The sequence below is a fragment of the Acipenser ruthenus genome, chromosome 10, assembly GCF_902713425.1.
Source record: "Acipenser ruthenus chromosome 10, fAciRut3.2 maternal haplotype, whole genome shotgun sequence".
NCBI lineage: Eukaryota > Metazoa > Chordata > Actinopteri > Acipenseriformes > Acipenseridae > Acipenser > Acipenser ruthenus.
The window spans coordinates 288819-312077 of NC_081198.1; the positions used below are offsets into that span (position 1 = coordinate 288819).

The window sequence follows — 23259 nt, forward strand, 5'->3', positions numbered from 1 at the left end:
CACAAAGCACTGGATTCACCAAGACACTGTTCTTGTTTTTTGTACTATTCATGCTGTATGATTTCCGCACCTCCCCGCCCTTTGTTGCACTTATACAGTGTGTCCTGCAAGTTCAGTCAAATGCAATGAAGTAGTAACACTGTTGTAACGTATCACAAGCACGGAGGTACAAATGCTTTGAGATGCGTGTGTTTTATTAATGGTATTACGTTTTAAAAAGCAAACACACTGGTATTGCATTGTAAAAGCTGAAGCACGACCTCAAGCCCACATCTCCAGCAAATCAACCCATCCAAACACTGGTACTATGTCACATTACGCGCTATTAATGTATTATTTCCCCATCCGATTGCACGAAAGGCGGGATTTCCGTGTGCCGCCGCCGTGACGTGATGACGTAGCGCGTCTCTGGATTGGCGGCCTGGCATCTTTGATTCTGCTATAGGCCGCAGCGGGAGCCGCTCGGTCTCTGAGAAAGAAATAAAGAAATAATAATAAAGTGAAGGAAAGAAAAGAACGAAACGAAGACACGTCTCGAGAAGGAGAGGATTACCGAGCGCTTCAGCTCGACAGAGGAAGGGGGAGACATTGATAAAGAGGGCGGCTGAGGAGACACTGCAGTCACATTTGTAATTCGTGCCCCTACACTCACACTCCCTCCCAAACACAACAAGAAAGAAACAAAGGCAGACTGAGGGGTGACACCTGCCTGGACTGGGGGAGACTTCACCACGCCGAGCGGGACAAGAAGAGGAGAGGGACCGGCAGAGAGAGGTAGCGGGCTGGGATAGGGCTGGGAGACGCGAGAAACCATCCCCAACACACACACACACACACAGAGGCAGGCAGGCAGGGATGGAGACTTGCCATTATCTGCGCAGAGGAGGAAGGGGGATCGTGTGGATGGACGTGGTGTTCTTTGTCTTCGCTTGGGGACGGGAGAGATGGTAGATACGGGCTTAGAGAGAGCGACAGAAGGGAGGGTTGGGGTGTGTGGGTTTGGTACCGGGCCTTGGCCATATTGTCTAGTGGTATTTTTATTGTGACCCACCCGCCGTCTGGTCTTCACAAAACGGGGGCCCTGTGTGATTATCTATCTATCTATCTATCTATCTATCTATTTATCTCGATCTATCTATCTATCTCTTTATCTATACCGATAGCTAGGTAGCTACCGCCGCGGAACTTCGCTGGTCTATCCGCCTGCCCGGTGCTGCACACAAAGGCGAGTTTGTAATAGTCTTTGCTTGGTAACTGCATCGTTTGTCTGAAGTGGTATTTTATCCTGAACAAATACATCGTTTTTTTTTGTTGGTCTCGCCACCATCAGCGTGTTAAATGGTAGTTATTCGCTTTTGATCCCGATGCTACTAGAGTAATAATGATTAAACTATGCTCACTTGTATTAGTACGGACTGTGTGTCTGTGCGTGTCGTGAGAACTGGACAGGCCGGCCTCGACTGGCGTTTATTTCAGTCCAGGCCGCAGGTGTATTTCTGCGTTACCCTGGCACCGCTGTGCGAGAGTGAGTGTGTGAGAGTGAGAGTGTCTGTGTGTGAGAGTGAGTGTGTGTGTGCGTGTGTGTGTTAGTTTTTACTTTCACTATCCCGGTGCTGTGGGTCCCTCTACAGCATGTTGTTATCGGCGCTACACTGTTCCGAAGCCCATGTGAGTAACACACGCTGGATTTATGCTCGGCCAGTCGTGCCATGACATAAGAACATAAGAAAGTTTACAAATGAGAGGAGGCCCCATTCGGCCCATCTTGCTCGTTTGGTTGTTAGTAGCTTATTGATCCCAGAGTCTCATCAAGCAGCTTCTTGAAGGATCCCAGGGTGTCAGCTTCAACATTTCTCAAACACGTTTCCTCAAACGCGTGGCATGTGGAATAGAACAGTACATAAGCATATTATTCCTATGTTGAGAAAGAAAGCTTTTAAACAAGTATAACTTTTAGTTGCATGGAAATAAGGGGCAGCCGTGTGGAGTAGTGGTTAGGGCTCTGGACTCTTGACCGGAGGGTTGTGGGTTCAATCCCAGGTGGAGGACACTGCTGCTGTACCCTTGAGCAAGGTACTTTACTTGGATTGCTCCAGTAAAAACCCAACTGTATAAATGGGTAATTGTGTGTAAAAAAAAAAAAAAAAAAAAGTGTAAAAATAATGTGATATCTTGTAACAATTGTAAGTTGCCCTGGAGAAGGGCGTCTGCTCAGAAATAAATAATAATAATAATAATAATAATAATAATAATAATAATAATGATCCCATTGCATAGTTTAATAAGACACAGCTGAGCCTGTTGCTTCAGACACACTGGATGACGCTGAGCTGCTGTGTAAGTGGGGAAACTGCTTTTTTTTTGGGAGGGTACTTTACATTTTGAAGTACTAATATGTGGGACAAATGTCTTTGGTCCGGTACAGTTGACTTTATAGAACCTGCCATTTATTAAGGTGAAATAGAAACAACAGGAATGCATGTGCATAGACAGACTGCAGTGTAATCCCTATCCGAATGCCAGCTTTTCCTTGTGTAGATGTATTGATAAATACAAAAACACACCCGCATTTCCATGCCTACCTGGCTTTAGAAACACATGTAGGGTGGCTTCATCACATCACATGGGCTTCTTTACTTTCACACATCGTCACCCTAACCCTCCCCCCTCAGGGACTCCAGAAACCCTAACCCTCCCCCCTCGGGGACTCCAGAAACCCTAACCCTCCCCCCTCGGGGACTCCAGAAACCCTAACCCTCCCCCCTCGGGGACTCCAGAAACCCTAACCCTCCCCCCTCGGGGACTCCAGAAACCCTAACCCTCCCCCCTCGGGGACTCCAGAAACCCTAACCCTCCCCCCTCGGGGACTCCAGAAACCCTAACCCTCCCCCCTCGGGGACTCCAGAAACCCTAACCCTCCCCCCTCGGGGACTCCAGAAACCCTAACCCTCCCCCTCGGGGACTCCAGAAACCCTAACCCTCCCCCCTCGGGGACTCCAGAAACCCTAACCCTCCCCCCTCGGGGACTCCAGAAACCCTAACCCTCCCCCCTCGGGGACTCCAGAAACCCTAACCCTCCCCCCTCGGGGACTCCAGAAACCCTAACCCTCCCCCCTCGGGGACTCCAGAAACCCTAACCCTCCCCCCTCGGGGACTCCAGAAACCCTAACCCTCCCCCCTCGGGGACTCCAGAAACCCTAACCCTCCCCCCTCGGGGACTCCAAAAACCCTAACCCTCCTCCTCCTCCCTCCCCCATCAGGGACTCCAGAAACCTTAACCCTCTCCCCTTAGTGTGCTGTGCTGTAGAGGAGAGGTCTCAGTGAGGAGTGAGGGCTTGCTGTCTCTCTGTGCTGCAGAGGAGAGGTCTCAGTGAGGAGTGAGGGCTTGTCTCTGTGCTGCAGAGGAGAAGTTTCAGTGAGGAGTGAGGGCTTGCTGTCTCTCTGGCTGCAGTGACGTGGTAGACAGACTGACCTGACTGACCGCCCTGCTTCCTCCTCTGTCCTGTTCCCAGGAGGCTGGTTCTGCGGGTGAGGCCGGAGGTACCAGACTCAATGAGTTGCCATCGACATGTCCGAGAAGTCAGGCCAGAGCACAAAGGCAAAGGATGGGAAGACCAAGTACGCGAGCCTCAGCCTCTTTAACACGTACAAGGGAAAGCCGCTGGAGACCCAGAAGACTGCAGGTCAGTACTGCACACGCTGCTCTGCTGGAATATACTGTACACTATTGACTGTGAGGGTCACTGGCCAGGGCCCGCACAGGTTAACTGTGGGGCCATCCTACTGACCAGTGCTGTCCTGTACTGATCGTCCTCTCCCAGGGAATGTCTTCATGATCGCAGTGTTGGGAATAAGACTCCTATTGCACAGCAGTTTCACCCGTTCCAGGTTCTACTAGGAGCTTGATCAGCCCCAGTGTATCAGTAACAAGCTCAGCTGTGTCTTATTAAGCTCCCAGTAAAACCAGGAATGGATTAACCTGCTATGCAAGGGGTCTTGTTTCCATCTTTGTACATGCAGAGTTGGTTCTGCAGGTAATTTTGTAGTAATTGAAAGGCAGGTTTGTTGTGCTGACTCTGTTCGGATCCCCCTCTCTTCACAGTGGCTGCCAGGCATGGGCTCCAGAGCCTGGGCAAGGTGGCCTCCAACCGGCGCATGCCACCTCCAGCCAACCTGCCGAGCCTGAAAGCTGAGAACAAGGGGAACGATCCCAACGTGAACATCGTTCCCAAGGACGGGAGCGGCTGGGCGTCGCGGCAAGACCAGCCCGGGGAGGAGCGGTAAGGGGGGCATGGGGTCCTGGGGGTCCTTCACTGCTTCACCCATCACTGCCAATGTGTCTATCAGGGACCAGCACCTTAGCATTTGCACAGGCCATCTCCGATAAATGAAGTCATATTTTATTAAATATTTAAACTGGGTATGAAACTAATTTAGCAGTGTCAATGTCATCACACCTGTGTGTGTGTGTGTGCGTGTGCGTGTGTGTACACTGAACAGTGGCACTTTCTAAGCAGGCTTATTTTATTGCTGTTGTGTCTGTGTTCCAGGCCCCCGGAGATACCCACACCCCCTCCCAAACCAGGGCCCCCAGCCCCCCAGGAGGTAGCCAGTGGGGCCAGCCGGTCCTGGGGCAGCAGTAAGCAGGCGGGGCAGGGAGATGGTAGGTTACTGCTCGCAACCACAGAACAGAGTGTAGGGTGAAGCCTGAGTGTGGGGCTGCACCTGCAATACCTCTACAAGAGGACTGTAACAGAGTTTACTTCATACAATGAACCGCCACACAGACGTGTGTGTGTGTGTGTAGTGCAGGTATATGTTGTATATAATCTTGGAAGTGGTATAGCTCGAAGTTATAAAAGTATATGTTAATTAAAACACATTCCATTATATTAGAGAAATTGTCTTGGGAATTGAGAATCCCTAAATGATGATTTCTTCTAACTTTCTTCTGTCCGTTCCCTCACATGGTCTGCCTGGAGTTTAGAGAGGTGTATTTTTGTAAACTCTCATGCAGCAAAGCACTGTAGTAGCAGCAGGAGCAGAAGCGTGGCTTTTTGACTCAAGCAAACCAAGCAGGTTTTAGCAGCCAGAACAAAAAGGAAAATGTCGATAAACAGGACTGAGAAGTGCACAGGATGCCAGCGATCAGTCACCAACATGTAACCAATCAGTGTGTTTCAATCAACAGAAGCTGCTTTCATCAAAAACCAAACCACCCCAATGACTAGTTAAATGTTAGTTTAGGTTATTACCAAACCTCTCCCCCTCTGCTACGGCACTACAAATTGAATTAGACCTTTCTGTTGCAGGTGGCCCCCGGATAAACAGCCACTTCCAGCAGGAGTTTCCCAGTCTGCAGGCAGCAGGGGAGCCGGAGAAACCCGGATCGGACAAGGAGCAGCCAGAGGAGCCCTACGGACCGGGGCCCAGCCTGCGACCCCAGAGTGCGTCTCAGTGACCACACTGCTGTATAGAGAGCTTGAACACACAGCCAGCTCAGTGACCACACTGCTGTATAGAGAGCTTGAACACACAGCCAGCTCAGTGACCACACTGCTGTATAGAGAGCTTGAACACACAGCCAGCTCAGTGACCACACTGCTGTATAGAGAGCTTGAACACACAGCCAGCTCAGTGACCACACTGCTGTATAGAGAGCTTGAACACACAGCCAGCTCAGTGACCACACTGCTGTATAGAGAGCTTGAACACACAGCCAGCTCAGTGACCACACTGCTGTATAGAGAGCTTGAACACACAGTCAGCTCAGTGACCACACTGCTGTATAGAGAGCTTGAACACACAGCCAGCTCAGTGACCACACTGCTGTATAGAGAGCTTGAACACACAGCCAGCTCAGTGACCACACTGCTGTATAGAGAGCTTGAACACACAGCCAGCTCAGTGACCACACTGCTGTTAGAGAGCTTGAACACACAGCCAGCTCAGTGACCACACTGCTGTATAGAGAGCTTGAACACACAGCCAGCTCAGTGACCACACTGCTGTATAGAGAGCTTGAACACACAGCCAGCTCAGTGACCACACTGCTGTATAGAGAGCTTGAACACACAGCCAGCTCAGTGACCACACTGCTGTATAGAGAGCTTGAACACACAGCCAGCTCAGTGACCACACTGCTGTATAGAGAGCTTGAACACACAGTCAGCTCAGTGACCACACTGCTGTATAGAGAGCTTGAACACACAGCCAGCTCAGTGACCACACTGCTGTATAGAGAGCTTGAGAACAGCAACTAATTGCTCCCAGTCTGATGCAAACAGTCCCTCCCAGTCTATCCGGCCAAATACCTCTGAAGCTTAAAATGGGTGCTTGCATTCCTGCGGAGCACACTGTCTCTGTATGTGCCTGTCTGTCTGTGCAACCCTTGCAGTGTACTTGCAGTGCGCCTCCCTGACCCTGCTGCTGCTGCTGCTGCTCTTGTCTCTGCAGATGTTGGCAGCTGGAGGGAGGGCGGTGGAAGGAACCTGAGCATGGCCGGCTCCGAGCCTGATGTCGGAGCCCCTTCGGCGGAGGAGGGAGGCAGCAGCACCCCCTCTCCCCCCCTGGAGCAAACCGAGCCCTGCAGGGTAGCGAGCGAGCAGCGGGAGGGGAAGAGGGAGGGCAGGGAGAGGCTCCCCTACGGCACCCAGCCTCCTCCGCAGGGGCTCGGCCAGGTCAAACTCAACGGGGGACAGCCGCTGCCGTCGGGAGTGCCTCCACAGTTCCACCCCCAGTTCAGAGGCATCATGCCCCCCTATGTGAGTACAGCGAGGGGACCTAGGGCTTCCAGGGGTACACGCTACTGGAGTTCCTGTGAATAGGGACGTTGAGTTCAGACGTTCTCCAAATGTTAAAGGTTTAGGATTGTCTAAGTATTATCAGAAATGTTCACGTGGAATATAGATGAGAGCCTTTGTCCAGTCGTAGTAACTGTACTGTAAGGTGTGATAGGAAACGTTTACTCTGTTAGGTGGATTAGCTAAATGGCTCGGCTTCTCTTTGTTTTTGTTTTCTTTAGTTGTAGACACTTGTAGTTTGAAGACACTGGCCCATTGGAGGTCTAAACATCTGGGATGGAAAGAAGACTCCTATTGCATGGCAGTTTCACCCATTCCAGGTTTTACTATGAGCTTCAGTAGCCACAGTGTGTATAGGTAACAAGCTTGGGTGTTTCTCATTAAACTCTTAGTAAAACCAGGAATAGATCAAACTGCTATGCAATGGGAGTCTTATTTCCATCCCTGGAACGTGGTGGTGGAGTTTGGAAAGACAGAATAAATTGAGGGGCTTTTGGGTGAAATCGGATGCTAAATACAGATAATGTGCCAAATAGTAATGGAGCTGTTTTTCTCTCCACCCCTAGATGTTCCACGCCTGTCCCCGCATGCCATTTCCACTGATGCAGGGCCCTTGCAGGTACCCGCTCCCTCCACAAGAAGCTGGGAAGTAAGTTCTCTCTTTCTATGTTCCCTCTGTGGCTGAACCATGCATCTCTGGTCCAGCTGGAGTTGAGGACCTTTTAAGGAACGCTTTTGAATTTTTTAAAATTCTCTCCCTCCCTCCACATCTGAAGAGGCCCCAGGGCTGCCGGTCGGCCCCCACAGTCGTGGCCCCAGGACGGGGTGGACAGGCCCTCCATCATCAGTGCCACGGAGCTCAAGGAGCTGGACGTTCTGGACACAGATGTGGACGAGGGCTGGGCTGGTAAGCGTGGGGCCTTCAGTGATGGACCGATTGTTTTTAAGTCTTGATTACCTTACACTACAGCAACACCTTTACTCTTGTAAGCTCTCTTCCTGCCGCGGCATCCCGCAGCGTGTGGTGGTTATTGTAACCGTATAAGCATGTTAAACAGATATGCCTTACATTTTGAAAATTAGGTTTTACAGCAATTTCTGATTGCTTGTGCATTTGGCGAGTCAGGGGTGGAAACAGACTCCTGTTGCACAGCAGTTTCACCGTTCCAGGTTTTAATATGTAACCCCAGTGTATGGGTACCAAGGTCAGGTATCGTATTAAACTCACTGCCTTATTTCCATTCCTGCATTTGAACTACAGCACCTGTAGAACTCCTCTGTTTGTATCCTGGGACACAAGAAATGACACCCTTCATTTAAATGTGCTTTATTTTGCTCTTATCTGCCCCCTATTTTACTGCATTTAATCCTGTACTTCAGAATACTGTAATCTGCAAGTGTTTAACCTGTAGTATTTTGTATTTAGTATTTAGTATTTGCTTACGATTGTAAATCGCCCAGAATAAGGGCGTCTGCTAAGAAATAAATAATAATAATAATAATATAGTACTGTACAGTGTATTGGAGCAGTATGTATAAACTCAAGTCTTTACAGCCCAGTTTGACAGACTCAGTCAGTGTTGTGCACAGAGTTGAGTTTTCTCCCTGACTAAATCAGGCATGTGTTTGTTTGTGCTGCATGGTCAGGAGCCCAGATGGAGGTGGATTACACAGAGAAGCTCAACTTCAGCGATGATGAGGAGAACCAGGCCAACAAAGACAAGGGAGACAACTGGTGAGTCCATCTCTCTCTCTCTGTCTGTCTGTCTGTCTCTCTCTCTCTCTCTCTCTCTCTCTCTCTCACTGTTTCTCTGTCTGTCTCTGTGTGTGTCTCTCTCTCTCTCTCTCTGCATGGTCAGCGACGGTCCACTGTACCTCTCTAACTCCCCCCTCTGTCCGTCTCTCCCTTCCTTTCTTCCTCTCTCTGCAGGGAGTGGATGCGTGCTCGGAGTTCGCAGTCCTCCGAGGGGTGGAAGGAGGGAGAGGGGTCCTGGGGCGAGAGTGCTGCTCTCACACCCCGTTCACCCAACAGCAGGGGGCAGCACAGCAAGACCAGCCAGCCCCCGGAGTACCAGGTGAGACACACAGTACCCCTCACACCTCTGTTGTTGGTTACATTCATAACTTTTGCATAGTTCCTTCTTGCTTGTTAGTCACATCAGGCACAGGTTAATCAATAAATGGATAATAATAAAAACAGTTTGCCAGAATGATAGAACAAGAGATGGGTGTCAGGCAGGCAGGCAGGCCATGTCCAAGACAGACTGAGCCTGTGGCTGGAACTAGATTGTATTATTCTGTGGTCTTCAGGAGAGGAGGCAGACAGCACTGCCCTCTTCAGCAGCTCACCAGACAGTCGGAGCTCATGGTGGGGAAGTGTTTTGTGCTTTCTAAACTGTGCCGTGTAGTTTAACAGGAATCGGGGGCCCAATGAAAGTGAATGGCATGGAGATTCATTATATTGTGTTGGAGGAGGAGGTGGGTTAGAATGAAAGTTTTTAAAGAGTAAGGTGCTTTTGTCACATGGTGACCAGGTCTGAGTAGAGTGATGAAGCAGATTACTCTTTTAATAATGAAGTGCTTCTGTCTTTCTCCGTCTCTCTCCCCTTCCCAGGCACAGTCTGCAGGCCGCCTCCCAGCAGCAGCAGCAGGACCCGGAGCACCGTCCCGGGGGAAGCAGCAGCCGGTGACAGGGGCCCCTGAGTCTGAGGACTTGGAGGCCTGGCGGCTGAAGCGCAAGAAGCAGACAGAGTCTAGCGAGGCCGTGGAGCGGGCGCGGCGCAGGCGCGAGGAGGAGGAGCGGAGGATGGAGGAGCAGCGGCTGGCAGCCTGCGCGGAGAAACTCAAGAGGCTCAACGAGAAATTCGGGACCCCAGCCACCCCCACCACCACGGCAGCATCTCCAGAGAGCCAGGCACCGGTGGCACAACCAGCGCCCGCTCCGGAAGAGAGCGCGGAGAAGACGACGATGGCGACCGCCGTCCAGCCCCAGCCCCAGCCCCAGCCTCCACCCCGGCCACGCTCTCAGGAGAGAGTCCAGCCTGAAGAGCAGGAGGAGGAGAAGGGGGCGGTGATAGTGACTGCACCCCCACTGCCAGAGGCAGGAGGCAGGGAGGTGCAGGTGGAGAGCGAGGCTCCTGCCTCGGAGGAGACGGCCTCAGAGAGAGAGGGCTTCAACAGCGAGGAGGCTACTAGAGGTAGGTGCGGGAGAGGAGAGGAGAGGGGTAGCAAGGCTGTGGGAGGGAGGGGAGGAGAGTATTTAAACAAAGAGGTAGGCGCTTGCTCGGGTAGGTACAAAGAATCTGAAAATTCAATGACCAAAAAAATCTTAAGATCCTGAAAAAGATGGATTATTTTTCTAAGCTGTGTATATCGCTGTTGTGTTTTATTAGTTTTATTATTAGTTTTGTTTGTTTCCAGCCGAGGATCCCCCTGTGTTGCCCTCTCTGGACCCCCCAACCCTGACCCCCGAGAGTGGGGAGGGGGAGTCTGGCCACTCGCGCCCCGCCCTCCCCTCCGGATACTCCAAACAGTTCCAGAAGTCCCTGCCCCCACGCTTCCTGAGACAGCAGGTATGGCAATGTGTGAAATTCTCAAATACGATACGTTAGAGTTTGAAACGAACAGAGATTTGCACCCAGCCTTGGGTTTCGGAACAACCCACTTTAAGCCAAATGTTTGACGTTAACGTTCCTTCCTTTTATAGCTGCGTGAACAATTCCTACCAGACGTGTCGGTTCAGAGCACATGGAGGAGGGGCCTGATTTCTCCCCTGGATCCTGGTGGTTTCAGTAACGTTCTGAAACCCAGCCCTAACATAAAACCCTATTGTTCTAACGTCATGCTCCTCTTTTTTTTTTTTTTTTTTTTTGAGTTTATTTCTTCGACTCTGGAATAGTCCAGCTGGATGAGCTGAAACAGTAAACCAGTCAAATGAATGTAAGTGCAGGTCATCTGACCTCTGCTTGTGTTACTCTGAACCAGCATTGTCTGTTTGTCTGTGTCCTGCAGGAGCAGATGAAGCAGCAGTGGCAGCAGCAGCAGCAGGCAGCGTCAGCAGCTCCCCCCTCCCCAGGGGCCCCGGCCCCCCCTCCCCAGCACCGCTCCCTCTACCAGCCCCTGGGGCCACACCAGCAGCACCTGGCCTCCATGGGGTTCGACCCCCGCTGGCTCATGATGCAGTCCTACATGGACCCCCGCATGATGTCAGGGCGCCCCCCTGCTATGGACATGCCCCCCATGCACCCAGGTACAGACAAGCCACACAGGACCTCTTCCAAACACTGCGTACAGTGTCCGTTGCTGACAAGATCACAATGAATCTTAGCTGTGTACCCCCTCCGGTCGCGCGCTTCACACATTTTAGACCTTTTACAACGCGGTGTGTGAACTCCATGGAGTTTGAGAAGCTGCCCTGCCATAACTAAAAAGAAAACCCCATCTCTACATTATGAAATCGATCTTAGATAGGAGAGGTAATGTGGTCCAGTTGCACAGGCAGTGACTGAAGGGGACTCTGTAAAGTTACACAGTGCAGGTGCACCGGTCCATGTGCTGTACAGTGATGGTCGTTAACAATGATGTCTTCATTCTTCACCTGTGTGTGCACTACCATTTGCTCTGCAGGTCTCAGGTGTGCAGTCCTGAAAGTACTAGTGTTGTAACAGACCTGTCTCTTTATAACCTACAAACGTATGTTTCTTGTAAAACCTTGTAGGCTTATCCTTTTTCTTTCTTTTCTCTCTCTCTCTCTCTCTCTCTCTCTCTCTCTCTCTCTCTCTCTCTCTCTCTCTCTCTCTCTCTCTCTCTCTCTCTCTCTCTCTCTCTCTCTCTCTCTCTCTCTCTCTCTCTCTCTCAGGGAGGATGCCTCACAAGCAGCTGCTTAGGAGAGACCAGGTGGAGGGCTCAGGCTCTGGGTCCGACTTGTTTGATCACCTGGCACGGCCTGTCAGAGACCACGGGCTACCCGTGGAGCCCCGCATGGTGTGGGGGTCTGAGCCGTACCCCCAAACAGAGCCTCAGTCCTCTGCTATACCCCCCAAAATACAAGATGATCCCAAGGAGCCCAGGTACGAGGTGCTGGTGGGGTGCATGAACGGAACTTGGGGGGGGGGGGGGGGGGGGGGGGTTGAAACATAAAATAGAAAGGGGAGGAACAGAAGAGATGAAAGGAGTGTGAACAGTGCCGCATGAAGGAACACTTCTGCCCAGTAGAATGAGTTGGTAGACTCTGTATTTGGTTGTCTTGTAATGGCACATGTCCATAGATTTACAGGGTTAAAATTAAGACATGCGCAACAGTCATCCTTTCCAAACTTTTGGTCTCAGTTACATGTAACCTTTAACACTAAATGCAAAGGCCTGACCTCAATATTATACTGTGTGTCGCATTGCTAGAGAGAACCGTGCCTCTGACTCTTGCTCCTGTCTGCTCTGTTCCTGTTAGGCCGGAAGTGGGGGTTGAGTTGGAGAGGAGCACTCCCACAGAGACCAGTCCCCTCGAACCCAGCACCAAGACAGACTGCTTCAGAGACCCGATGGAGCATGAGGGCCGCAGCTTCAGCAGCCGGGCCCCCGAGGACCTAGCGGGACCCCTGCAGGCTGAGAGAGGCCCCAGAGTGCCTGGATTTGAGCCCAAGGAAGGGAGTCTGGCCCCTGAAGAGGAGGTTCTGGGTGTGCCGGGGGAGAGCCCCCGGGCGCTGAAGAGGAGCGTGTCTCAGGGCTCCAGCCACTCTGTCAAGCTGGAGGAGCCCAGCAATGAGGCAGCCTCCAAACCACAAGCCAAGGAGACGGCCAACCGCCCGGAGGACAAGCCCAGGAAGGAGCCCTTCTCTCTGGGCGGCAGCAGCACCACTCCACCAGCCGAGGGCCTGCCCAAAGCGGACAAGCCACCCAAATCGAAATCCGAGACGCGCTGGGGTCCCAGGCCGGGGGTCAGCAGGAGGGAGGGGCCCGGTGGAGAGAGGCCGCTCCGCAGATCGGGGCCCATCAAGAAGCCGATCCTGCGGGACATGAAGGAGGAGAGGGAGCTGAGGAAGGAGAAGGAGGAGCGGCACGAGAGAGGAGGAGGAGGGGGGAGGAAGGAGGGACCCAAAACAGAGAACCAGAAAGCACCTGCTGGCGAGGGGGTGAGGAGGGAGCCCCCAGCCTTGGCCCCTGATACTTGGGATACAGCGAGCACAAGGAAACCTGGGGGGGCTCTGGGGCCACCACTGGGACAGGCAGCCCCCGAGGAGAAACAGGAGAAGCAGCCAACACCTGCCGTTGAGAAACCCCACCCCGAGACACCCAGGCCAGCCTCCAGAAAAGAATCGAACCTGCCCCCGAGGGCTTACCGGAGAGAAGACAGGGACCGAGACCGGGTTCAAGATAGGGAGAGGGACCGGGTTCAAGACAGGGACCGGGTTCAAGATAGGGACAGGGACCGGGTTCAAGATAGGGACAGGGACCGGGTTCAAGATAGGGACAGGGACCGGGTTCAAGACGGGGACCGGGTTCAAGATAGGGACAGGGACCGGGCTCCAGTTCAAGGTAGGGACAGGGACCGGATTCAAGATAGGGACAGGGACCGGGATAGAGACTGGGGCCCAGAGCCAGGCTTTCGGGGCCGCGGCAGAGGGGAGTACTACTCTCGTGGCCGCAATTTCAGGGGCAGCTACGGCGGCCGGGCGAGGGCTAGCAGGGGCAGGAGCAGAGGGGAGTACCCCTACAGGGAGCCCCGGCCACGGTCCGACCTGCCCCCCGGCTCGGCCGCCTCGTTCCGGCGACGGGAAGAGAGCGAGACGCGCAGCGAGAGCTCCGACTTCGAGGTGATCCCCAAGAGGAGGCGCCGGCGCGGCTCCAACACGGACTCGGAGAGCGAGGCCCGGGACACGGCCAGCGACACTGGGGCCTCCGACAGGGAGAGCAGCAGCAAGGCCAGGCCGCTGCGCAGAGAGGACCCCAGGAGGATGTTGAAAGCAGCAGCAGCCTCCTTCCGCCCTCCTCCTCCTCCTCCTTCTCCTCCCCACACCGCGCAGCCCGGCTCCAGGGAGCCTCGAGAGGATGACTGGGGGCGCCTCAAGCCAGGCTTCCTCCCCAAAGTGGAGCCCTCCAGGCGGGGCAGGGGAGCAGGGATGTACAGGAGGGCCGCTGGAAGGGAGAGAGGTCCGCCCAGGTCGGCTCCGATGAGACGGCCGGGGCTGAAGGATTGCCAGTGGCCCTCCAAGCCCATGGAGACGTTCCGGCCAGAGGGGGAGAGGCTGGAGCACGGCCAGGGGCTGCACTCGGAACGACGGCCACTCAGGTTCGAGGGGAAGAAGTACCCGGAGCCCAGCCGGGAGAGGCCCAGGAGACAGAGGCCAGCCCGGCCGCCCAGGCAGGACAAGCCACCCCGCTTCCGCAGGCTGAAGGAGAGGGAGGCGGCAGCGGTCGAGGCAGGGGGGGGGCCCGGCAGGGCCATGCCCAGCGCCCCCCCGGACTACACAGCGGCGGCGGCGGGGGTCTCCGAGGCAGCAGGGAGTAAGTCCCCCGACCTGTCCAATCAGAACTCCTCCGACCAGGCCAACGAGGAGTGGGAGACGGCCTCCGAGAGCAGTGACTTCAACGAGCGCAGAGAACGCGAGGAGCGCAAGGGCGAGGCGGCCATGGCCTCTCAGGGGGCCCTGCCCAAGGGCACGGGCTCCGAGGGGGGGGCCGCACCCAAGCGAGAGGCCCTTGCCGCGGCAGCCAAGAGGAGCTTCTCCAGCCAGCGCCCCGGAGTGGATCGGCAGAACCGGCGCGGCAACAGCGGGCCCAAACCCGCCCGGGGCTATGGCGGGGGAAGGGGAGAGCGCAGAGGACCCGGGGGCAAGCCAGGGCGCAGAGGGTGAGTAACTAGAGGGAGAGAGGGGTGCCTGTCTGCATACTGAGGCCACTCTGGAGTCTGCAGACCTTGAGAGTTTTATGCAGTGTGTGTTTGTTTTGATTTGGTTTGAAATGTAGCTTTTGTTAAGTGATGTGTTTTGTTTTTGTCCTGCATCCCTTCCAATTGCTTGGGATTCCATCAAACCAGTATATCAGAGACCTTAATGCTCTGCTTCTGCATCCTGCACTTGTTCTTTGACTTTCTTTCTTTCTGGCCCTGCATGTGCTGAGTCTGCCCGGGGTGCAGGTGTGTGTGTGTGTGTGTTTGTGTGTGTGTGTGTGTGTGTCGGGGGGATGGTGGATAGCTTTCCTGTATTCTGTCGCTTCCCTCGGCTGGCTTTTGTAACTCAGCTGCTCGAAGAGCACGCTCAGGGAATCACTGCTCTTGATCCAACCAGCAGAACTGTATCCCAGCATCTGGACCAGCACTCCGGCTCGGCTCAGCGGTCCGGGAAGGATCCGTCCGGGAGGCACAAGGAGGAGGCCAAGCCGGCTGCCAAGAAACTCAAGGAGAAGGTGGACGCGCTGTCACAGTTCGACCTGAACAACTACGCCAGTGAGTGTGGGAGCTCTGGAGCAGTGTGTGTGTGTGAGAGCTGTGGAGCAGTGTGTGTGTGTGTGTGTGGGAGAGCTGTGGAGCAGTGTGTGTGTGTGTGTGGGAGAGCTGTGGAGCAGTGTGTGTGTGTGTGTGTGTGGGAGAGCTGTGGAGCAGTGTGTGTGTGTGGGAGAGCTGTGGAGCAGTGTGTGTGTGTGGGAGAGCTCTGGAGCAGTGTGTGTGTGTGGGAGAGCTCTGGAGCAGTGTGTGTGTGTGGGAGAGCTCTGGAGCAGTGTGTGTGTGGGAGAGCTCTGGAGCAGTGTGTGTGTGTGTGTGTGTGTGGGAGAGCTCTGGAGCAGTGTGTGTGTGGGAGAGCTCTGGAGCAGTGTGTGTGTGTGTGTGTGTGTGGGAGAGCTCTGGAGCAGTGTGTGTGTGTGTGTGTGTGTGGGAGAGCTCTGGAGCAGTGTGTGTGTGTGTGTGTGGGAGAGCTCTGGAGCAGTGTGTGTGTGGGAGAGCTCTGGAGCAGTGTGTGTGTGTGTGTGTGTGGGAGAGCTCTGGAGCAGTGTGTGTGTGTGTGTGTGTGGGAGAGCTCTGGAGCAGTGTGTGTGTGTGCGCTGTGGAGCAGTGTGTGTGTGAGCTCTGGAGCAGTGTGTGTGTGCGCTGTGGAGCAGTGTGTGTGGGAGCTCTGGAGCTGTGTGTGTGTGTGTGTGAGAGAGTGACAGAGTGCGGGGGTGGGTTGGGAGCAGCAGCTGTTGTGCTTAAAAAACAAAACAAAAAAAGTCCCAGAAGGTGGGGCTGTTTTTTATACTTCCACTGCACTTCTCGATTCTTATCCCTGCCCTACAACATTCCAGCTGTTCCTGAAGTACACCTTTTATATCCCGCACATCCAGATCCTTTCCTATGCCCTAGACAGTATAGTGAATGACCTCCTCGCAGTGTGCTGGGCTAGATCCTTGCTAGGAGTGCACTGACCAGACCTCCCTGGTGCTGTTGTTTTGGTTGTGAACTGACAGCCTTGCAGTTCAGGGAGAAACCCAGTCCTTTAACACTGCACCCCCTCCTCCTCCTCCTCCCCTCTGCTCTCGTTTCAGGCGTGGTGATTATCGATGACCACCCGGAGGTGACCACGCTGGAGGACCCCCAGTCCAACACCACGGACGACGGCTTCACAGAGGTGGTGTCGCGCAAGCAGCAGAAACGACTCCAGGATGAGGAGCGGAGGAAGAAAGAGGAGCAGACTGTGCAGGTGGGGGGGCAGGGGGGTGCAACAGAGGTACAGTGCCAGGGATGGAGAGAAGAGTTCCACTGATCCATTCCTGAGTTACTGTGAGTTTAATGAGACACAGCTGAGCTTGTTACCTTTACACTGGGGCTAATCAAGCTAGTAGTAAAACCTGGAATGGGTGAAACTGCTGTGCAATAGGAGCCTTACTTTCATCCCTGGGTAGTGTGTGTGTGTGTGTGCTGTAATTTGAGTGTGTGTGCTGTATTTTGAGTGTTCTGTATCTGTGCAAGCATTTGGCAGCAAAACTCAGGGTTAACCCTTTGCGGTCCATTTATTCAGCGCGTCTAAGGCGCAACAGGTCCAATTTATTTTTAGACGCGCGGTTTAAAAGTATTTTTTTTTCACTTTAAAACAGGTTTAAAAGGCACTGCATATCAACAGGACACTCAGTACTGCATCTCCAGCCCCGCCCCACCCCTCGTTCGCTGTATTTTTCACATGCCTCTTCATAGTCGTGCATAGCAATAAATCATCTCCTGATCACTCGTTTTATCACCGCCATTATTTTATTACTATAACATCTCAAATAGCTCTGCAAATGTCTGTGATATTCTTTGAGCGCTGGATGCAGAAGCAGCTATCTTGTTTGTTTATGGCAGTGTTCTCTCTGTGGTGCCGGGGCTATGTGTACTGCTCAGATACGACCCCTTTTTTTTTTTTTTTTTTTCGGTCTCACTCGGCCGTTGAATGATTTTCCCGGCTTTTTCCGGAGTAAAAATGACTAGAGACCTGTGTTTTACGTCTTTTTGATGATCGGTCCGGAAAGGGAAAATTGTAATTTCGGACCTGGTCCGACATACGACCGCAAAGGGTAAAAAATAAAGATACAGGTAAAAAATCTCTTTCTTGTATCGAAGAATCTAAAAGGTGCACTTCATTGGCAGTAGCATATTATTCTGCTGATCTTGTTTTTGGGGAGATTTATTTTATTATTTATTTTATTTTTTTAAGGTGTTCTGTTCAGATTGGACGGCCACACCACGTTTACTCTCAAACACCCCCCAGCAATATTGTCTGAGTTTGTTGCAGCTTTTTGCTTAAAAGACATTTCACACCTAAAAGAAATGAGTGAACCAATATTAACAACAATAATAACAATAATAATTACAGAATTGGAGCAAGAAGGGTTCAGGTGAAAAGGGCAGAGGGGGGAGCTCCAAGCTGCCTCCCAGATTTGTGAAGAAGCAGCAGCAGAAACAGACAGCGGCTCAGCCTCGGAGCCAGGCTCCCCCACAGCCTGCACCCCAGCCTCTCGAGGGGGCTGTCCCACCACCCAGCAGTGAGTTCCCCGGCCAGGCCAAGGGATTGCCTGCCAGCCAGCCTCCCAGCGCCCTGGGCACAGAGCTCTGGGAAAACAAGATGACCACATCCACCGTGCTCACAGACGTGACCAAGAAACGTGAGTGTGCATCTCGTGAAGCCCTTCGGAGGGGTCCAGTTCACTCCACCACAGCAGCAGGGATGGGAATAAGACTCCCATTGCATAGCAGTTTGATCCGATCCTCGAATGGGTGGTGCTATTCAATAAGGGCTCTTAATTCCATCCCTGAGCACTGAGGAGTGTGTGAGAGTCATTGATACAGTGAACACTCAGCACTGAGGAGTGTGTGAGAGTCATTGATACAGTGAACACTCAACACTGAGGAGTGTGTGAGAGTCATTGATACAGTGAACACTCAACACTGAGGAGTGTGTGAGAGTCATTGATACAGTGAACACTCAGCACTGAGGAGTGTGTGAGAGTCATTGATACAGTGAACACTCAACACTGAGGAGTGTGTGAGAGTCATTGATACAGTGAACACTCAGCACTGAGGAGTGTGAGAGTCATTGATACAGTGAACACTCAGCACTGACAAGTGTGTGAGAGTCATTGATAATGTTCAAAAGCAAGCAGCAAAAAAAAGGTAGATTCTTTAAAGAATACAACTGAAAACATGCATGTGCATATTAATAATAGCTTCAGTGTGGAGAGAGATACAGATAATAACCTATTTCTATTTCTGTGTGTTTTGTGTTAGTGGGACCCATCAGCCCTCCCCAGCCTCCCTCTGTCAGTGCCTGGAACAAGCCCCTCACGTCCTTCGTAGGGGCTGTGGCCCCGGAGGTGAGAACACAAAGGATCCCCTGACGGTCGCGTCTCTGTTGTAGACTCTGGGATCCCCCGACGGTCGCGTCTCTGTTGTAGACTCTGGGATCCCCCGACGGTCGCGTCTCTGTTGTAGACTCTGGGATCCCCCGACGGTCGCGTCTCTGTTGTAGACTCTGGGATCCCCCGACGGTCGCGTCTCTGTTGTAGACTCTGGGATCCCCTGACGGTCGCGTCTCTGTTGTAGACTCTGGGATCCCCCGACGGTCGCGTCTCTGTTGTAGACTCTGGGTGTTTTGGTAGACTTCTCAGGCCTTGACACTGAGTGCACAAGAAGCCTCTCATCTATTCTAGCGGTCAGGGCAGCACATTTAGAATCTTATTATAGGGGGAGATCTTCAAGTTGGCATTCAGAATGGTCTTTTCTTTTTACAAGACAATCTAACTATAACTAATCAAATAGTTTGGTAATATAAAAATGATCTGTAGGGGGACGTATCCGATGTGTGACTGGTGTGCGACTAACAGCTTCTCTTCCCATGGTGTCCAGCAGGGGGCGAAGCCTGGCCTGGATGCGGGTGTGGAGCTGGGCATGGAGAGCATCCAGTTTGGGGCTCCCTCGTCCTCGGGCAGCACGGACAGTGACTGCACCCCGACTCTGCTGGAGAAGGGCCCCGATAACAAACTGCCAGAGCCCAAGGAGCAGAGGCAGAAGCAGCCGCGCGCCGGGCCCATCAAGGCACAGAAGGTAAGCGGGCCAGCTGCCCCCCAGCTGTGCTGTACCTGCACGCTGTGAAATGTGTGCTGGAGGGGCACTGAGGTGGTATTGAGGGTGGAAGAAAAGGAATTGAATTGAAAAAGCAGTGCAGGCACAGACAGAGAGAGGGTCCTCCTAATTGCACAGTACATCTGTGAGTGAAGTGAGGTGTATGGGTTATAGTGAAGTGCACTCTGAAATGTCTGTAGGAGTGTATGCTGAAAGTTAAAACGAAAAGACAGGATCAGCGCATAAGGGTCCGTATTTTTGAATGAAGAGGCAAAAAACTAAAACCAAAACGGCCCCAGCAACGCACCGTTTCTGCTTACAGACTGGTCTTTTGAAATAACTCTGTGCTCATGAACCTGGTCCTCCTGACTGTCTCTGTCTGTGTCTCTCTTTCTCTTTCTCTCCACACCCAGCTGCCAGAGTTGAGCCTCCCAGAGAATAAGGAGTACAAGCCGGGCCCCATCGGGAAGGAGCGCTCGCTGAAGAACCGCAAAGTGAAGGACGTCCGCCAGGCTGAGAACGAGGGGCCCGACAAGCCGGGTCCGGGGGCCGCCAGGAGCCCAGACCCCCATTCCCCCGCCAAGGACAGCAAGGACTCGGACATGGAGAGCATGATCTCTGTGTCCACGCCCGAGTTTGGAGCCAGCAGCAAGGTACTGCACGCCATGCACTCTTACAGAATGGAAATTAAAAGCAACAAACAAAGTTTAATAAGAACCATCCTGAGATCTAACATATAAAATAACCCATTTGAAGATAAATGGAGGTCAGTCCTTGTCAGTGTATAATTCAAGTCCTTGAGGTCTGGAGCCCTCCTGATCTTTGTACCCTAAATTACCTGCAAGTCAGGTTTAATCGCTTGGTTCTCTAACGATGCCTGTAACCCTGGAGGACTGCGCACCTCGGATTGTATTTGTGCACCCCTGCACCAGAGCCCCAGCCCCCCAGACTCTGACCTCTCTACCCTGCTGTGTTTCAGGAATCTGTGACAGACTACACCTCTCCCTCCTCTTCACTGGGAGACACAGTCTCCACAGGAAGCAGTAAGATGGAGGAGAGCCTGGTCTCCAATGTAAGTCCCTCCTCCTCCTCCACTGAGACCAGCACACTAGAACTGTAGAAAAGCAGACAGTCCTCTATCCCTCCAGTGTATGTGGGGGTGGGTTAGCAGGATGTTGCTCTAACCTGCTACCAGCACAGTCTCCAGGGGAAGCAGATCCAGCAGAGGGGTCCCTACCAGCAGTATGGCTGAGGCAGGCTTGCATGGGCAGTATCAGTAGTGGGTACTGGAGGTAGTGACTGTGTTCTCCCTGCTTTTCAGGTGCCCTTGCCCCACACCCTCCCCCTCCCCCTCCCCAGGAGGGAGACTCTGCAGCAGAGCTCCAGCCTGACTCAGGTCTCTCCCGCTACCGTTGACCTCACCCTCAAGGTATGTACTCGCTTGCTCACGGTTCAAGCTCATAGTAAAAGCTGCTATGCAAGAGGCTCTGTGGTGTAGCTGCCCCCCCCCCCCCCCCAATAAAGGAACGTCTTTACACCCCAGTATTGTGTGTAACATGCATACACACACACATGTAGATACTGTGTACACGTGCACAGAGTTCCTGAATAAGAACAGTGCTCCATTATTATTGCATTCGAAACAAACTTGCATTATATTGCAAACCGTGCAGTAGTGAAGGCCCTGGGACAGGACAGGACAGCGTTTGTGGATAATTAGGGCTTCTGATTTTCGGGGTTTTCCGCTGACTTTTCTCCTCTTTTTTAAGAATTCAATTGATCCCTGTTAAGCCATTCGTGTATCTCAATCACAGCTGAGAAACGTGTTCGTAGTAAAATTCATTTCGTTTACAGGGTTTTTCTGTGAAACAACTAAATGGGTTTTTAAATCGGAAGTCTTTACTTTTTCATTTCAAAGCAGAAGCGGCTCCTCCTTTATTAAATACAGTCATACAGAACGCTTGTAATAATGTGTCCAGCATAAACTTTTTTTCACTAATAAATATTAGTCGCTTATTAACATGCTGCGGTCTCGTTTGCACGTTCAGCTTGTTAATCAGAAATGAAGGCTTGGCCAGTTTTAAAGCCCATTTAGTCGATTCAATGAAATCTGTTTTACTTGAACACGTTTCTCAGTTGTGATTGAGATACGAGTGGGTTAACAGGGATCAATTGAATTTTTAAAGGAGAGGAGTAAAGACAGAAGCCCTTCGTATCGTACTGTCAGCGTGGACTGGCAGTGAATTGAGGGAATTGTTGAATCGTGAAATATAAAGGGACGCTGTGTGTGTTTCTCTTTGGGTTGATGGATATGTATTATTCTAACTTGTACACCTCGGTGTGATTTATTTTTGTGTTCTGTCTGCATGTTTTAAAGATGGAGTCTGCGCGGAAGGCCTGGGAAAACTCCCCCAGCATGGGTGAGAAGAGTTCTCCAGTGACCTCGTCCGCCCCCCCCATCGCCAGCGCCGCCGCAGCCAACAGCGCCACCTACAGCTCCTTCTCCAGCGCATCCCTGCCTCCGATCCCCGTGGCCTCCGTCACGCCCACCACCTCCCTCCAGGGTAACTCAGCACAGGGACTCGCACAAGCATCGGGCTGTTTGTAGTCTGACCTTACAGGGGGACTACCCTCTCTGGAACCAAGAGGTTTCTGTACAGAGAACTCTGGAGTCTTGGACAGCCGTAGTTTGACAAACCATCTCAATGTGCTCTTAGTAGAGGCAGGTGAATGAACGTGTGGGGCAGTATCACGCACCCTCAAGGCCAAAGTCATTGCAAAACCAGACTGACACAATATCGATCACCTGCAGAGTGCCCATTCTAGTTTGTGTGCAGGTACCCAATCTGTAATGGGCTACTGTAAAACAAACTGTTCACCAGCAAGAAATCTTCATTTGTACTGGAAAGTACACATGCTGTCTAAATACTGCATTGACTGTATTTTATTTACAGTGTATGCATTCTTCAGACACATGTTGCTGATTTTAATCTGTCCATGCCGGGACATCCTGCTTCAGTTTTTCAGATTAAGTTTTAAGTTAATGATCCGGTTCTTGGTAAAATTGACGTTCAAGTAGTTTGGCACTTTAGAAAATCTAGAGAGAAACTGACAGACTTTTAGAAGAGTTTCTTTCTTTCCAATGTCTTCAGTGTCTCGCTGCACTCCCTCTCTCCCAGGCTCTGGTACCTACACCACCTCTTCCCTGAGCACCAAGACGACCAGCACCTCCGACCCTCCCAATATCTGCAAAGTGAAGCCCCAGCAGCTCCAGAGCAGCAGCATGGGCTCGTCGGCACACTTCTCCCCGCTGGGCTGCATCCCCTCCCTGCTCGCTCCCCAGCAGCAGCAGCAAGCCCCACAGGTTTTCGTCTCCCAGTCTGCAGCAGGTGGGTCTAACAGGCGCAGTGCTTTCTCACTGCGGGCATTGCAAAACACAAAAGCACACGTGCCCCTCCAGCCCCTTCGAGTAGCATTTATAGGTCATAGCTCTAGCTTGTTTAGGTAGTCATTTTTAAAGTGTTCTGTTCATTTTCACAGGGATTGCCATTCTGGTGTAGTTCTGTGCTGCACTAGTTTGAGCACGTAGCCGTTCATCTCAGAAAGCAGAAGCAATGTTCTTTCACAAGCAGCATGTTGGTTTAAATGCATCCATGTATTTATATGAACCCTTAAGCAATAGAGAAGTAAAGCTCCTTTTCCTTTGGTTAGGTTCTGCTGCTCAGATCCCTGCCTTCTACATGGACACCAGCCACCTGTTCAGCACGCAGCCCCCGCGCCTGGGCCCCCCTTCGCTGGCACAGCAGCAAGGCTTCCAGCCTGGGCTCTCTCAGGTACTTGGAGGCCCAGCCTGTAGAGAGGAGTGTGTGTGTGTGTGTGTGAGTGACACTGCCA

At 52.4% G+C, this 23259-nt stretch overlaps 1 protein-coding gene across 10 annotated transcripts in view; it reads left to right on the plus strand.

Moving 5' to 3' along the window:
• Nucleotides 1-355: 355 nt before the first annotated feature.
• Nucleotides 356-23259, plus strand: part of LOC117973097 (protein PRRC2C-like) — a 30985-nt gene continuing 8081 nt past the window's right edge. For 2 of the 10 annotated variants that reach the window (XM_059031391.1, XM_059031392.1), the window contains exons 1-26: nucleotides 358-774; nucleotides 3513-3683; nucleotides 4103-4280; nucleotides 4551-4663; nucleotides 5298-5447; nucleotides 6457-6764; nucleotides 7370-7452; nucleotides 7580-7710; nucleotides 8451-8538; nucleotides 8734-8878; nucleotides 9418-10000; nucleotides 10224-10375; nucleotides 10815-11052; nucleotides 11662-11872; nucleotides 12250-14649; nucleotides 15086-15243; nucleotides 16317-16471; nucleotides 17621-17909; nucleotides 18532-18617; nucleotides 19150-19347; nucleotides 19779-20018; nucleotides 20345-20437; nucleotides 20687-20794; nucleotides 21743-21929; nucleotides 22545-22754; nucleotides 23077-23198. In XM_059031391.1, the coding sequence (XP_058887374.1) occupies nucleotides 3569-3683; nucleotides 4103-4280; nucleotides 4551-4663; nucleotides 5298-5447; nucleotides 6457-6764; nucleotides 7370-7452; nucleotides 7580-7710; nucleotides 8451-8538; nucleotides 8734-8878; nucleotides 9418-10000; nucleotides 10224-10375; nucleotides 10815-11052; nucleotides 11662-11872; nucleotides 12250-14649; nucleotides 15086-15243; nucleotides 16317-16471; nucleotides 17621-17909; nucleotides 18532-18617; nucleotides 19150-19347; nucleotides 19779-20018; nucleotides 20345-20437; nucleotides 20687-20794; nucleotides 21743-21929; nucleotides 22545-22754; nucleotides 23077-23198 (6741 nt within the window). In that variant the 5' untranslated portion in view covers nucleotides 358-774; nucleotides 3513-3568. Of the gene's footprint in view, nucleotides 775-3512; nucleotides 3684-4102; nucleotides 4281-4550; nucleotides 4664-5297; nucleotides 5448-6456; nucleotides 6765-7369; nucleotides 7453-7579; nucleotides 7711-8450; nucleotides 8539-8733; nucleotides 8879-9417; nucleotides 10001-10223; nucleotides 10376-10814; nucleotides 11053-11661; nucleotides 11873-12249; nucleotides 14650-15085; nucleotides 15244-16316; nucleotides 16472-17620; nucleotides 17910-18531; nucleotides 18618-19149; nucleotides 19348-19778; nucleotides 20019-20344; nucleotides 20438-20686; nucleotides 20795-21742; nucleotides 21930-22544; nucleotides 22755-23076; nucleotides 23199-23259 lie in introns of all 10 variants that reach the window. The other 8 variants (XM_059031394.1, XM_059031386.1, XM_059031393.1 and 5 more) reach the window with 8 other exon arrangements.